This window comes from Carassius carassius, chromosome 46 (assembly GCF_963082965.1).
Source record: "Carassius carassius chromosome 46, fCarCar2.1, whole genome shotgun sequence".
Taxonomy (NCBI): domain Eukaryota; kingdom Metazoa; phylum Chordata; class Actinopteri; order Cypriniformes; family Cyprinidae; genus Carassius; species Carassius carassius.
Genome location: NC_081800.1, coordinates 9,009,552 through 9,019,869, shown reverse-complemented (window position 1 = coordinate 9,019,869; position 10,318 = coordinate 9,009,552). Strand labels below are relative to the sequence as shown.

Genomic DNA, 10,318 nt, shown 5'->3' with positions numbered 1-10,318 from the left:
CGGAGACATTTCAAACCTTTTATCTGAGTAAAACTTTTTGGTCATGCACAACTAATTTTCCCCACAATGTTTAAGTGAAACCTAAAACTGTTAGTGATTACAATAAGTGGGTGATATGCAAGTAATGGGCAGTAACTGCACATACGAGCTAGAATTGAACAAAATCTATTTCCATCTGTTTTATACATTAAACTATGATGAGTTGTTTAATAAAATAACATCAGTGCAAACTGAAACGTTAGTGCACCCTCAAGTTCTATAAAGCATATTTAAGATATCTGTAGTTTGAATTCATCATCACTGTTGTCTCACAAATCTCTAGATTTTCATACCTAGTCCATAAATGACCCACCTCCTTAAATGAGGCAAGATTTCCCACACCAAACCTCACACAATTTTACACAGTAAACTAGTAAAGTGCCCTAAACCAAGCAATCCCTTAAACTGTAGTCACAGAAAGAAAGGAATTATATAGTCTTTTATCATCTGTGGACATTGTGCCATGTGTCAACAGCTCCTGAATGGTTATCCAGTTGTCAAATATCTTCTTGTTCCTCCTCTTCATCATTTTTTTACGGCTAAGCTGGATAATATCTGGCTCCTTCTTGTCCACTGCTCCTGCTTGTTCTTTGCTCTCTATGCACTGTTTCGTGAGTTCCCGCCGTTGACGCTGTTCTTTGGCTCGTGTCGCATGCTGTTTGCGCTCCTCTTTGTTCCAGTATCGACCCAGTTTTAGTTCACTTGCTGCATCGTCATCTGTAGTTGCGCTGCAGCGTTCTTCTCGAATGTGCAAAGCTCGCTTCTTAAGAAGCTGGTCCCTGATGGGCCTTTTGGTGATGTATCTTGTTCCATCGCTACGGATCTTTACCTTCCACCCCATCTTGAGCTTGGACTCTGTGGGGGTGGTTTCTGCATTCTTGCACAGGCTGGCTAAGCTGACTTGACTCTGGGCATATTCCACAGCTGATTTCTGCTGGATAAGTTGCATGTAGCTTTGGTAATGTTGTGCATGAGCTGGGATGTAGGTGTTCTTGTATGAGGAATGACACAAGGATGGCAAAAGACTCTTCCTTGGGTTCTTTTTCTTACTCTGCTTTCTTTTCCCTTGATTTATGACCTCTGGATCTCCAGGTAAACTCTTGGTGGGACTGATCTCCTGAATGGGGGAGAGGTGATGTTTGGAGCATCCTGCTGTTGAGTTGCGTCTATGCATGGGAGAACCTTTACCCTTGTCTCCAGCAACCATCCTTTGGGAGTCAGGAGAATCTGATTCCAGAGCAGGACGTAAGCTCCAGCAGCTCTCTCCAGTGTTGTAAGCACTAGTAGAGCCTTCATTGTCCACGTGGTTATTGATGAGGTCCTGATGGACTTGCTCAATAAAGTGCTCGTTACTAGGATTTTTGGCTTGAAGATCACCAACTTCAGCCTTAAGCCTGTGTGCTTGTATGATACTCAGGCACTCAAGCTCAATGTTCAGTAACTCCTCATTAAGCATCTGAATCTCTTGATCATCACAGTCTACACTAACCCTCTTTCCAAATAGTGTGGCATCATGCTCAATAAATCCCGGAAGACTGTTACCATTCATCAGAGATTTCAGTTCAAGCTGTTTCTGGAAATGTTCACATGCTGTGCCAGGTATGCCAAGGAAGTTTCCATTGTCAACTGAAAGGAAGGAGTCATTGCTTAAGTGCATGTCCCCACTTTCAACAGTGTCCAGATTATTGTTGTACTTCTTGTGGTTTTCTGGGAGAGTGTCACAGAAGGAATTCTGGTCATCCCCCAAGATGTCTTGCTCTGAGCTTTCATCATTACGAGTGCTTTCGTCTGTGCGGCCTACGCCGCTGTCTTTTTCATGCCGGTTGGATAGTAAAGTAGCCGTATCTGTAGTGCCTCCATCTTCTTCATTTGTCCTCTGTTAAATTGAGTGGGTAGAACTTTTAATAGCTTGCAAATCACTTTAATAGTAAGGATCGCACCTTTTAATTGGATAAAGTGGGGAATTCACTGTTGACATTATTAACTTGCCTGCTGCAGCATACTTGCAGTGAACTCATTGACCTTGTGATGTTGCTGCTCCAGTATGCCCATGTGCAAGTCTTCTAAGTTGTATCTATCCTCCTCCAACCAGCCAACATCCTGCAACCCATACCAAAATGCAATGTCATTCTTTAATTCTTTAACTTAAATCATGAGTGTCCATTTTGGTTAGTTGAGGTGTGTTTAAATTGAGTTTGAGCCTAACTCTCCCGAAAGGTGGTCCTACAGGAGCAGGATTGGAAAACCCTGACATTAATCAGATGTAATTTATCAAAATCTTCATCTGCAAGTGCACAGAACAGTTAGCAGACCTGACTTTCTGGTCGAGCCACTAGAAGGGTCACATTCTTACTCTCCACCTTGGTCAGAAGTGTCACTGCCGCCTCATGGCTCTGGATGTCCATTCCATTGATCTTTAGCATGTGAAGGATAAATACAATAAGCTTTGATTTATCTTTATATATATATATATATATATATATATATATATATAAAACAATGGAATAAATGAATGGAATAAATAATTGGAATAAATCTTATATATATATATATATATATATATATATATATATATATATATATATATATATATATATATATATATATATATATAACAATGGAATAAATTCTACCTGGATAATTTGGTCTCCTTCCTGAACTCTGCCATCTTTTGCAGCAATTCCTTCTAAATCAATCTAAGCAGGGTAAGAACAGTGCATTTAGACTTAACATTTGAGGTGAGGACACTGGATTACCCAAAGCTGCAGTAAGCAAGTCTGATATACACACACTAAATTAAAGGTGTAATTGTTGGAAAAACTGCCTGAACATTTACTGTCCTGAGAAATTCCCGCTGTAGAACCCTACCTCGCTAATATAAATGGCAGACTTCTTGTCATCCGTCTTGTAACATAACTTCAGGCCAAGCTTATCCTGAGTGGTTTTCCTCTGCAGATCCACCTCCTATAAAAACACAGGTAATTGATTTTGATGACAAAGATTAAGTTTAATGATTCATTTTAGTCATTGTTAACATAAGCCAAATCCAGTCTGAAAATTTTTAGTGCTTGCTGCACCATAGATGATGATTCATTTGCATGGTAAATCCAAGTGCAATTAAAGTGGTCTTGAGAAAATATTTGCAGGTAAATGAAATCAAAATTAAAATGACCTCAGAAGATGCTCAGATTAAACATCATTTGAACATGCATTGCTTTAAAGTGATTGAATACAGTCTATGGAAACACAATACCTCATATTCCAGTCCTCCACTCTCAATGTCTTTCTGTACATCATCATGGAAGTCTGAGGAATAAGGTGAGTCATGTCTTGCCAATTGATACCTTCAATACAATGAAAAATTTGCATTAACTGAAGCCTCATTCAAAGAAACTCTCATTTTAAAATTAAAACTGGAAAGTTTTTATGATACAGTTGGTGACAAATGCTGATTAGCACTTACTGTGAGGGTGAACAGAAACTGTCCAGCAAAGCCATACATGGTGTTGAAGGTGATGGCAAGTTGGACAAAGTCTCTATTTGTTGCAAGGTTTTCAGCGTAATGTTGGTCTGAGTACTGTTGTCCATTCCTCGGGTTGGTTTAAGAGTCCTGCAAGTCTTTTGTGCCGTCCTGCGGAGTACCCGAACCTCAATAGGGTCTTTGGCAGTTTGGAAAGCCTCTATTGCTTGATCATGGGTGGCGACAGAAAGGGTTCTTCCATTCACCTACAGAAAAAAATAAGTTTGAAAAATTCACATGAACTTGAACTGTTCCACAGGTGCATGTGCAATAATTGTTTATGGTTCATTGAACAAGCATGAAAATAATACGCTCATGATGGCGCCGCACACGGCTGTTTCAGTGCTTGGCTCTCCAGTGATTGTAGTGTTTTTGTTAGTTTTTCCTGTTTTTTGTTTATTAAACACGACCAGTTTCACCAGGGATGAACAGCTGAACATTCGGCAGAACACACCCCAAAATCGGACGTTTTACTGAACATTGTAGTCGGCAGTGCAGCTGTGCTGATCAAGTGCTTCAGGAAGAGCAGACGGGGGAAGAGAGCCGTTGCGCTTGTCAAGCTCAGAAAGCGTGGATTTCAAACGCCGTTGCCTGTCTATCTGGCAAATCTCCGCTCTCTACCCAACAAAACAGACAAACAACTTCTGCTCTCCCGGACATATAAAGATTTCTCACACTCTGCTGCTCTGTGTTTCACGGAATGATGCCTTTCCAGACAGCGCACTCCATCTGCCCAGCTTCCAGCTGTTTAGAGCAGATCGTGACACAGAATCAATGGGGAAATCGCGTGGTGGCGGGACATGCTTTTACATCAATGAACGGTGGTGTACAGATGTAACCGTGTTAAATAAGATGTGCTGTCCTGATCTAGAAGCGCTCTCCATTAACTGCAAGCCATTCTATTCACTGCAGGAGTTTCACTCGTTCATTCATGTGAGTGTTTACATTCCTCCGCAAGCACACGTGAGCTCAGCTTTTTTACAGAAATTCGCTGACCAGATCACAGAGACAGAACAACAACACCCGTACTCTGTTTTAATCATTCTTGGGGACTTAAATAAAGCAAATCTTTCCCGTGAACTGCCAAAATACAGACAGTATGTTATATGTCCCACCAGAGACCGTAATATACTGGATCACTGTTACACAACAATAAAGAATGCATATCACTCTGTTCCACGAGCAGCTTTGGGGCTGTCTGATCACTGACTGGTTCATCTTAAAAAAAACTTAAATCTGCTAAACCTGTAGTAAAGACTGTAAAGAGATGGAGTATGAAACAGAGTGGGCTTTAAAGCCTGTTTCAACCTCACTGATTGGAGAGTTTTTGAAGCTGCTACCACAGATCCCCCAGCTCTCTGTTCCTAGCTCTATCTGTCAGTGGATCACCAGCTTTCTGACAGATAGGCAACAGCTAGTGAGACTAGGGAAATTCATGTCCAACAGTCGCTCCACCAACACTGGTGCCCCTCATGGATGTGTTCTCTCCCCGCTGCTCTTCTCCCTGTACACCAATGACTGCACCTCTAAAGACCCCTCTGTCAAGCTCCTGAAGTTTGCAGATGACACTAAAGTCATCGGTCTCATCCAGGACGGTGATGAGTCTGCTTACAGACAAGAGGTTGAGCAGCTGGCTGTCTGGTGCAGTCTTAGGGCCGTTTCATAGTCAACGCATCTGTACGCATACGCTTTCCCGAGGCTACGCATCGTTACGCTTCGGCCGCCATTATGCGTCGGTGTGTAGCCAAATGTGTCGTCCTAGTTTTTGATACGCGGCGCGCCGATGCACGCAATACTATGCATTGTCGGTGGGGGTGACATTGCAAGTATTGTACATTAATTCAAGTATATTGTGTTTACAGAAGAAGAAGGTTTGAATACAATGGCGGGCGAAGAGGAAAAATTATGCGAACTTAACGGCCCTATCTCTGCGTTGCCTTTGTTGGCACCGATGTAAAATCAGCAACAGAATACACTCCTCTTCAGTTGCCATTGTGATCTGAATATCACGCGACCCGACTCTACTAATATCACCCTGACTCTACTAACCCCTGTTGCGTGAGCGGTGTATTGCATACACGCATCGCCCGTGACGCTTGCGTCCACTGTTTAGACTATGAAAGGGAGCGCGTTGCTCGCGTTGCTTGCTCGCGTTTCTCGCGTTGACTATGTAACGGCCCTTAAGAACCTGGAGCTGAACACGCTTATAACAGTGGAGATGATAGTGGACTTCAGGAGAAATCCCCCTTGCACTCCCCCCACTTATCATCATAGAGAGCACTGTGGCTGCAGTGGAGTCATTCAGATTCCTGGGAACCACCATCTCTCAGGACCTGAAGTGGGACAATCACATTGACTCCATTGTTAAAAAGGCCCAACAAAGGTTGTACTTCCTTCGCTGAGGAAGTTTAAGCTTCCACAGGAGCTGCTGAAACATTGCTACTCAGCCGTCATTAACTGTCTGGTTTGGTTCAGCTACAAAATCTGACATGAGAAGACAACAGAGAACGGTTCTGACTGCTGAAAGGATTTTTGGTGCTCCCCTGCCCACCCTTCAAGAACTGTATACATCCAGAGTGAGGAAAAGGGCTAAGAAAATCACTCTGGATACCTCACATCCAAGTTTTCCCCTTTTTTAACTTTTGCCATCTGGCCGGCACCTTAGAGCCGCAAAAACCAGGACAGTCAGGCACAGTCAGTTTCTTCCTCCAGGCAATCTACCTCATGAACAGTTAAATGTTCCCCACTTATGCAATAAAGATTTGCAATATCCTTATATTTATTTGTTACCACCTCCATCCTAGTACATCCCTGCATCTCACTCTTTTCTATTCCATTATCATCTATAGCACAACTGTTCGTACAATTTATTTATTTTTCAATTTATTTTGCAATATTTGTCTTTATATTTCCTTTTTTTTGTCTGTGTGTTGTTGTCTCTGTGTACTGGAAGCTTATGTCACTAAAACAAATTCCTTGTATGTGCAAGCATACTTGACTATAAAGCTCTTTCTGATTCTGATATTGTTTAAACCCTTTACAAGCGTTTTTGGATTGTACAAAATTATCTACAAAATATACTATCCTGAATAAGGATTTTTGATGAGATTTATGTGTTCAATCAAATGCATATCTGTATGCATTTTCTCTGGGATTCGAACCCATGACCTTAACATTGCTTGTATTATGCTCTACCAGTTTGCATTCTACATGAGCTCTGCTTTTGGAAAGTTAACTTCACAATATACAGTAGTCTTCAACAGCCTGCAGATCTGCATGCACATAATGTAAGGAACAAAATCCTTATGTACTTCTATGAAATGCAGACTGAGCAGAGATTTTCAAGAATGCACTTAAAATGGCACTTTAATTGTATGCATTGTACTTGTATGCATTGTCATCCCAACTCTAGGATTTATACCGAACTTGAGTGCTATGTGTGGCTCGCTGTACATTAACCCTAAAACCAGATGTGAGGTCAAAATCTAAAAACTTTCTGAGGATGGGATTCAGCATTCCAGATAATGTACAGAAGTTTGGACAGCTGATATATATTGTTTTTTTATATAATAAAATCTGGTATAAGTCAAACAAAACAGGTGTATGGTACAGAACAACAAAGCAAGTTTAATCCCATCCATTTGACTCTGTTAATTCAGTTAATAGGCTTAGAAATATTTCTAGCTGACTTGAATGAGAAAGAACATAATATAGACACATAAGAACAGAACCTGCAAGATACAAGTTGAAGGGTACATAACAGTTTCACCTAATCTCATGTTAATCTTGAGTACCTATAGAGTAGTACTGCATCCTTCATATCTCCAAAAAGTCTTTAGTTTGATCATATTTCTAAAATAAAAATACAGCTTTCCGATTCTCTGGGGAAAAAGTCTTGCTCCTGGAAGCATACTGTGGGGCGGAGCTATAATACTGATGTTTCGTGTTGTTTCCATTAACATATATTCTTATGTGCTGATTTCCAACAAAAGACAGAAATCTGATGCAGTTTGGTTTTTTGGTTTTTCTGATGGGGGTTTTTATCACTTGGACCACTCCATTTTTAATAGCAAATGATGTGCAAATCCAGCATCTACCTGGACCTTGTTTAGAAAACATTCTGAAATGACGAGAACACACAAATGCGCTTGATACACTTCGTTGCTGCCCCAGAAAAACAAACTGCATCCACTGTTCATGTAATGCTGGTTTCTTTGGGAAGCTGAATACGGTAAATTTTCCCTCCCATCCAAAAACACACTTATTTGGAGACATTCTCGAACAAATCCTACGTAGCGCTTCTGATGATTTCCAAATAAAGCGCCATTAATGTGCGCGGTCTCGCTCTCCTCTCATCAACGTGTGCGTGCGCATAAGGAGTTCCACCCTTGTCTACGTCATTAAATCCATGATCGAAAAAAAACTGCCAAAACTTGTACCAACCCAGATGTAAGATTTTCGGCACAAAAATTCTGTCATTCTTCCACATTATTTTTTACAACTTTGGCCATGTTTAACATGAGAATCCATCTCTTTGACACTGTGAACAACTCAGAATACATGAAACACCATTGTACCCCTCCTTTAATGATTTGGTGACCAAGGATGTAAGACTAGAGGCAAATGTTGTCATACGAAAGACTGACTTTTTGACTTAAAAACAGTTAATTTGGCTAAACATTGCAAAGCCAGTCCTGAATGTGAAGGACTAATTCACAGAGATATTTATGACAGGAAGTTCGGTTTTAACATTATCACGCAGCTAGTGAAATTTCATTTATTGATTGAAATCCAACAGGGTGTATAAAAGCTTGTGAATTACACAAGGAAATGGCTATGTGCCAGTAAGCTAATGGGAGAGAACTTTATTTATCAAAGCATTGTAAGACTCGAATCTCAAAGCTAATGTCCTCAGGGACCTCTTCTGGAATCTCACAGTGGAAATAACACACATGGGAACTTTGTCGGTGTGCCCACTGATGCAATATATATTTTTACATAGAAACTGCTAGCAAATTGCACAAATAATTACAAAGAAACATTTTGTTTTTACACAGGCAACACAGTACCAAAATTGCTCACCATACAAAAAAAAAAAAACAAATACACTGCAATGTAATGTATACATATTAATATTTCCCTAATTTAGCTAGTTTCTAAGTGATGAAATGAAATATAATAAGGTTTGACTGGATGGAATTTAATAAGCCTATTTATTTCACTGTTCGAAATGCACAAATATATAACTTGTAGCATTTTAATATTTACATTTAGCATCAGTTTTCCTTTTTAGCCTCTTTTAAAGAGTTCATTTCACACTTTCAACCATACAGGAGTTCAGCTGGAGGTTAAATTACAGTGGGAGCTAATTACACGAGGATCTATAATAAATCAAACCACATAAACAAACAAACAAACACACATTCATTAAGTATTTTGATGAGATGCCAAACATTTCTCGCTCTTCTTCAGTTGAGTGTGACCTTCTCATGACCCTGTCAAATGTACACAGTCTCCAAAAAACATTCCTTCCTTCGGCAAAATAACCTTTCGCAACCTTTTTAGCATGCAAACAACCTCCAGAGACAAACTGCGTAACCTCAAAGGCATTCGAAATGTGTTTATTCAATGCACTTAATCAAATTATGATTCATTCAGTAAAAATGAATGACATTTCTTAATAAATTTGAATTTAATCAGACTATGAACCCTTTACTCCCAGCGTACGTTAATGAGGAATAAACAAACCGAAATGACACCGACAAGTCAACCAAAACACTACTTCACAACTATGCATTTTTTTTTATACCTGACATTTGCCTTGTAGTAGTTTGTAGCACTCATCTGAGAGCTGTATAGTACAGAGACTGCAGCCCATAGTGGAAAAAGCATTTGGTACAGCGACTTCAAAATGTGATCATAAAAAGAAACAGTGTCTATAGAGCCTGCAGCTTACAGACACAACAACTTCAGCGCGAGTCTGTTTGTGAATGTAAGCCACACATGTGAGAGCTTGTTCCCTCCTCCCATTCACTGCAGCCATCGCTCCCTCTCTCATTAAAGAAAAGTGTTGTCTATATCCTCAACTACGCTGTTTTTATAACCATAAAAACAATTCAAACCCATAATCAGCAATCCACACATTACCAAAGATTATAATAACCACGTTCCTCAGGTGTATCACAACAGAAGCTGTTTCGTAATGTGTGGAAACAAGTCATGAATATGCTTTGTTGGGGCTCAATTAAAAAGCTCACTTCTCCAATTACTGGCACGAGCATGTCGATAGGAAAATTCTTGCTATAAAATGAGCAGTTTCTGGTATGTCAGAGTGCTCAGCAGCGGTACAACAACCAACAACAAAAGGGTGTTGCTATTTTTTATTTCCTCCAACAGTACAGGAATGTTCAGCATGTGGGCTCCAGCTTTTGATATAATCTGGCATGTCACAGACAGGGTAAAGGTTACTGAGGAACATCATGTGTTCATTGATTTGGACCACATTACTGCAGAAATGAACAGAACTTAATGGTTCATTATATGAGGAATCGATTTTTCAATTATCTTTTCACATATAAGACTCAATTGTAGTATAAAAACAATTGTAATTGATAGTTTGAAAAATAGTTTGAATCGGACATGTGATCTTTACAGATTCTGTTCCCTCCTTCTTATCATTTCCTGTCCTATCTCCATTGTACTTCAAATAAAAAGGGTGAAAATACATATTTACATATGAAAACATCAAGTTAAGTTTGG

At 39.9% G+C, this 10,318-nt stretch overlaps 1 protein-coding gene across 1 annotated transcript in view; it reads right to left on the bottom strand.

Moving 5' to 3' along the window:
* LOC132129104 (E3 ubiquitin-protein ligase PDZRN3-B-like) overlaps nt 1-10,318 on the bottom strand; it is a 70,965-nt gene that overhangs the window by 25,018 nt on the left and 35,629 nt on the right. Inside the window, exons 4-10 of the mRNA XM_059540559.1 lie at nt 3,503-3,765; nt 3,293-3,383; nt 2,908-3,003; nt 2,673-2,735; nt 2,352-2,453; nt 2,029-2,139; nt 53-1,915 (exon numbers count right to left, since the gene is read on the bottom strand). Coding sequence (XP_059396542.1) covers nt 440-1,915; nt 2,029-2,139; nt 2,352-2,453; nt 2,673-2,735; nt 2,908-3,003; nt 3,293-3,383; nt 3,503-3,765 — 2,202 coding nt within the window. The 3' untranslated portion in view covers nt 53-439. The remainder of the gene's footprint in view (nt 1-52; nt 1,916-2,028; nt 2,140-2,351; nt 2,454-2,672; nt 2,736-2,907; nt 3,004-3,292; nt 3,384-3,502; nt 3,766-10,318) is intronic.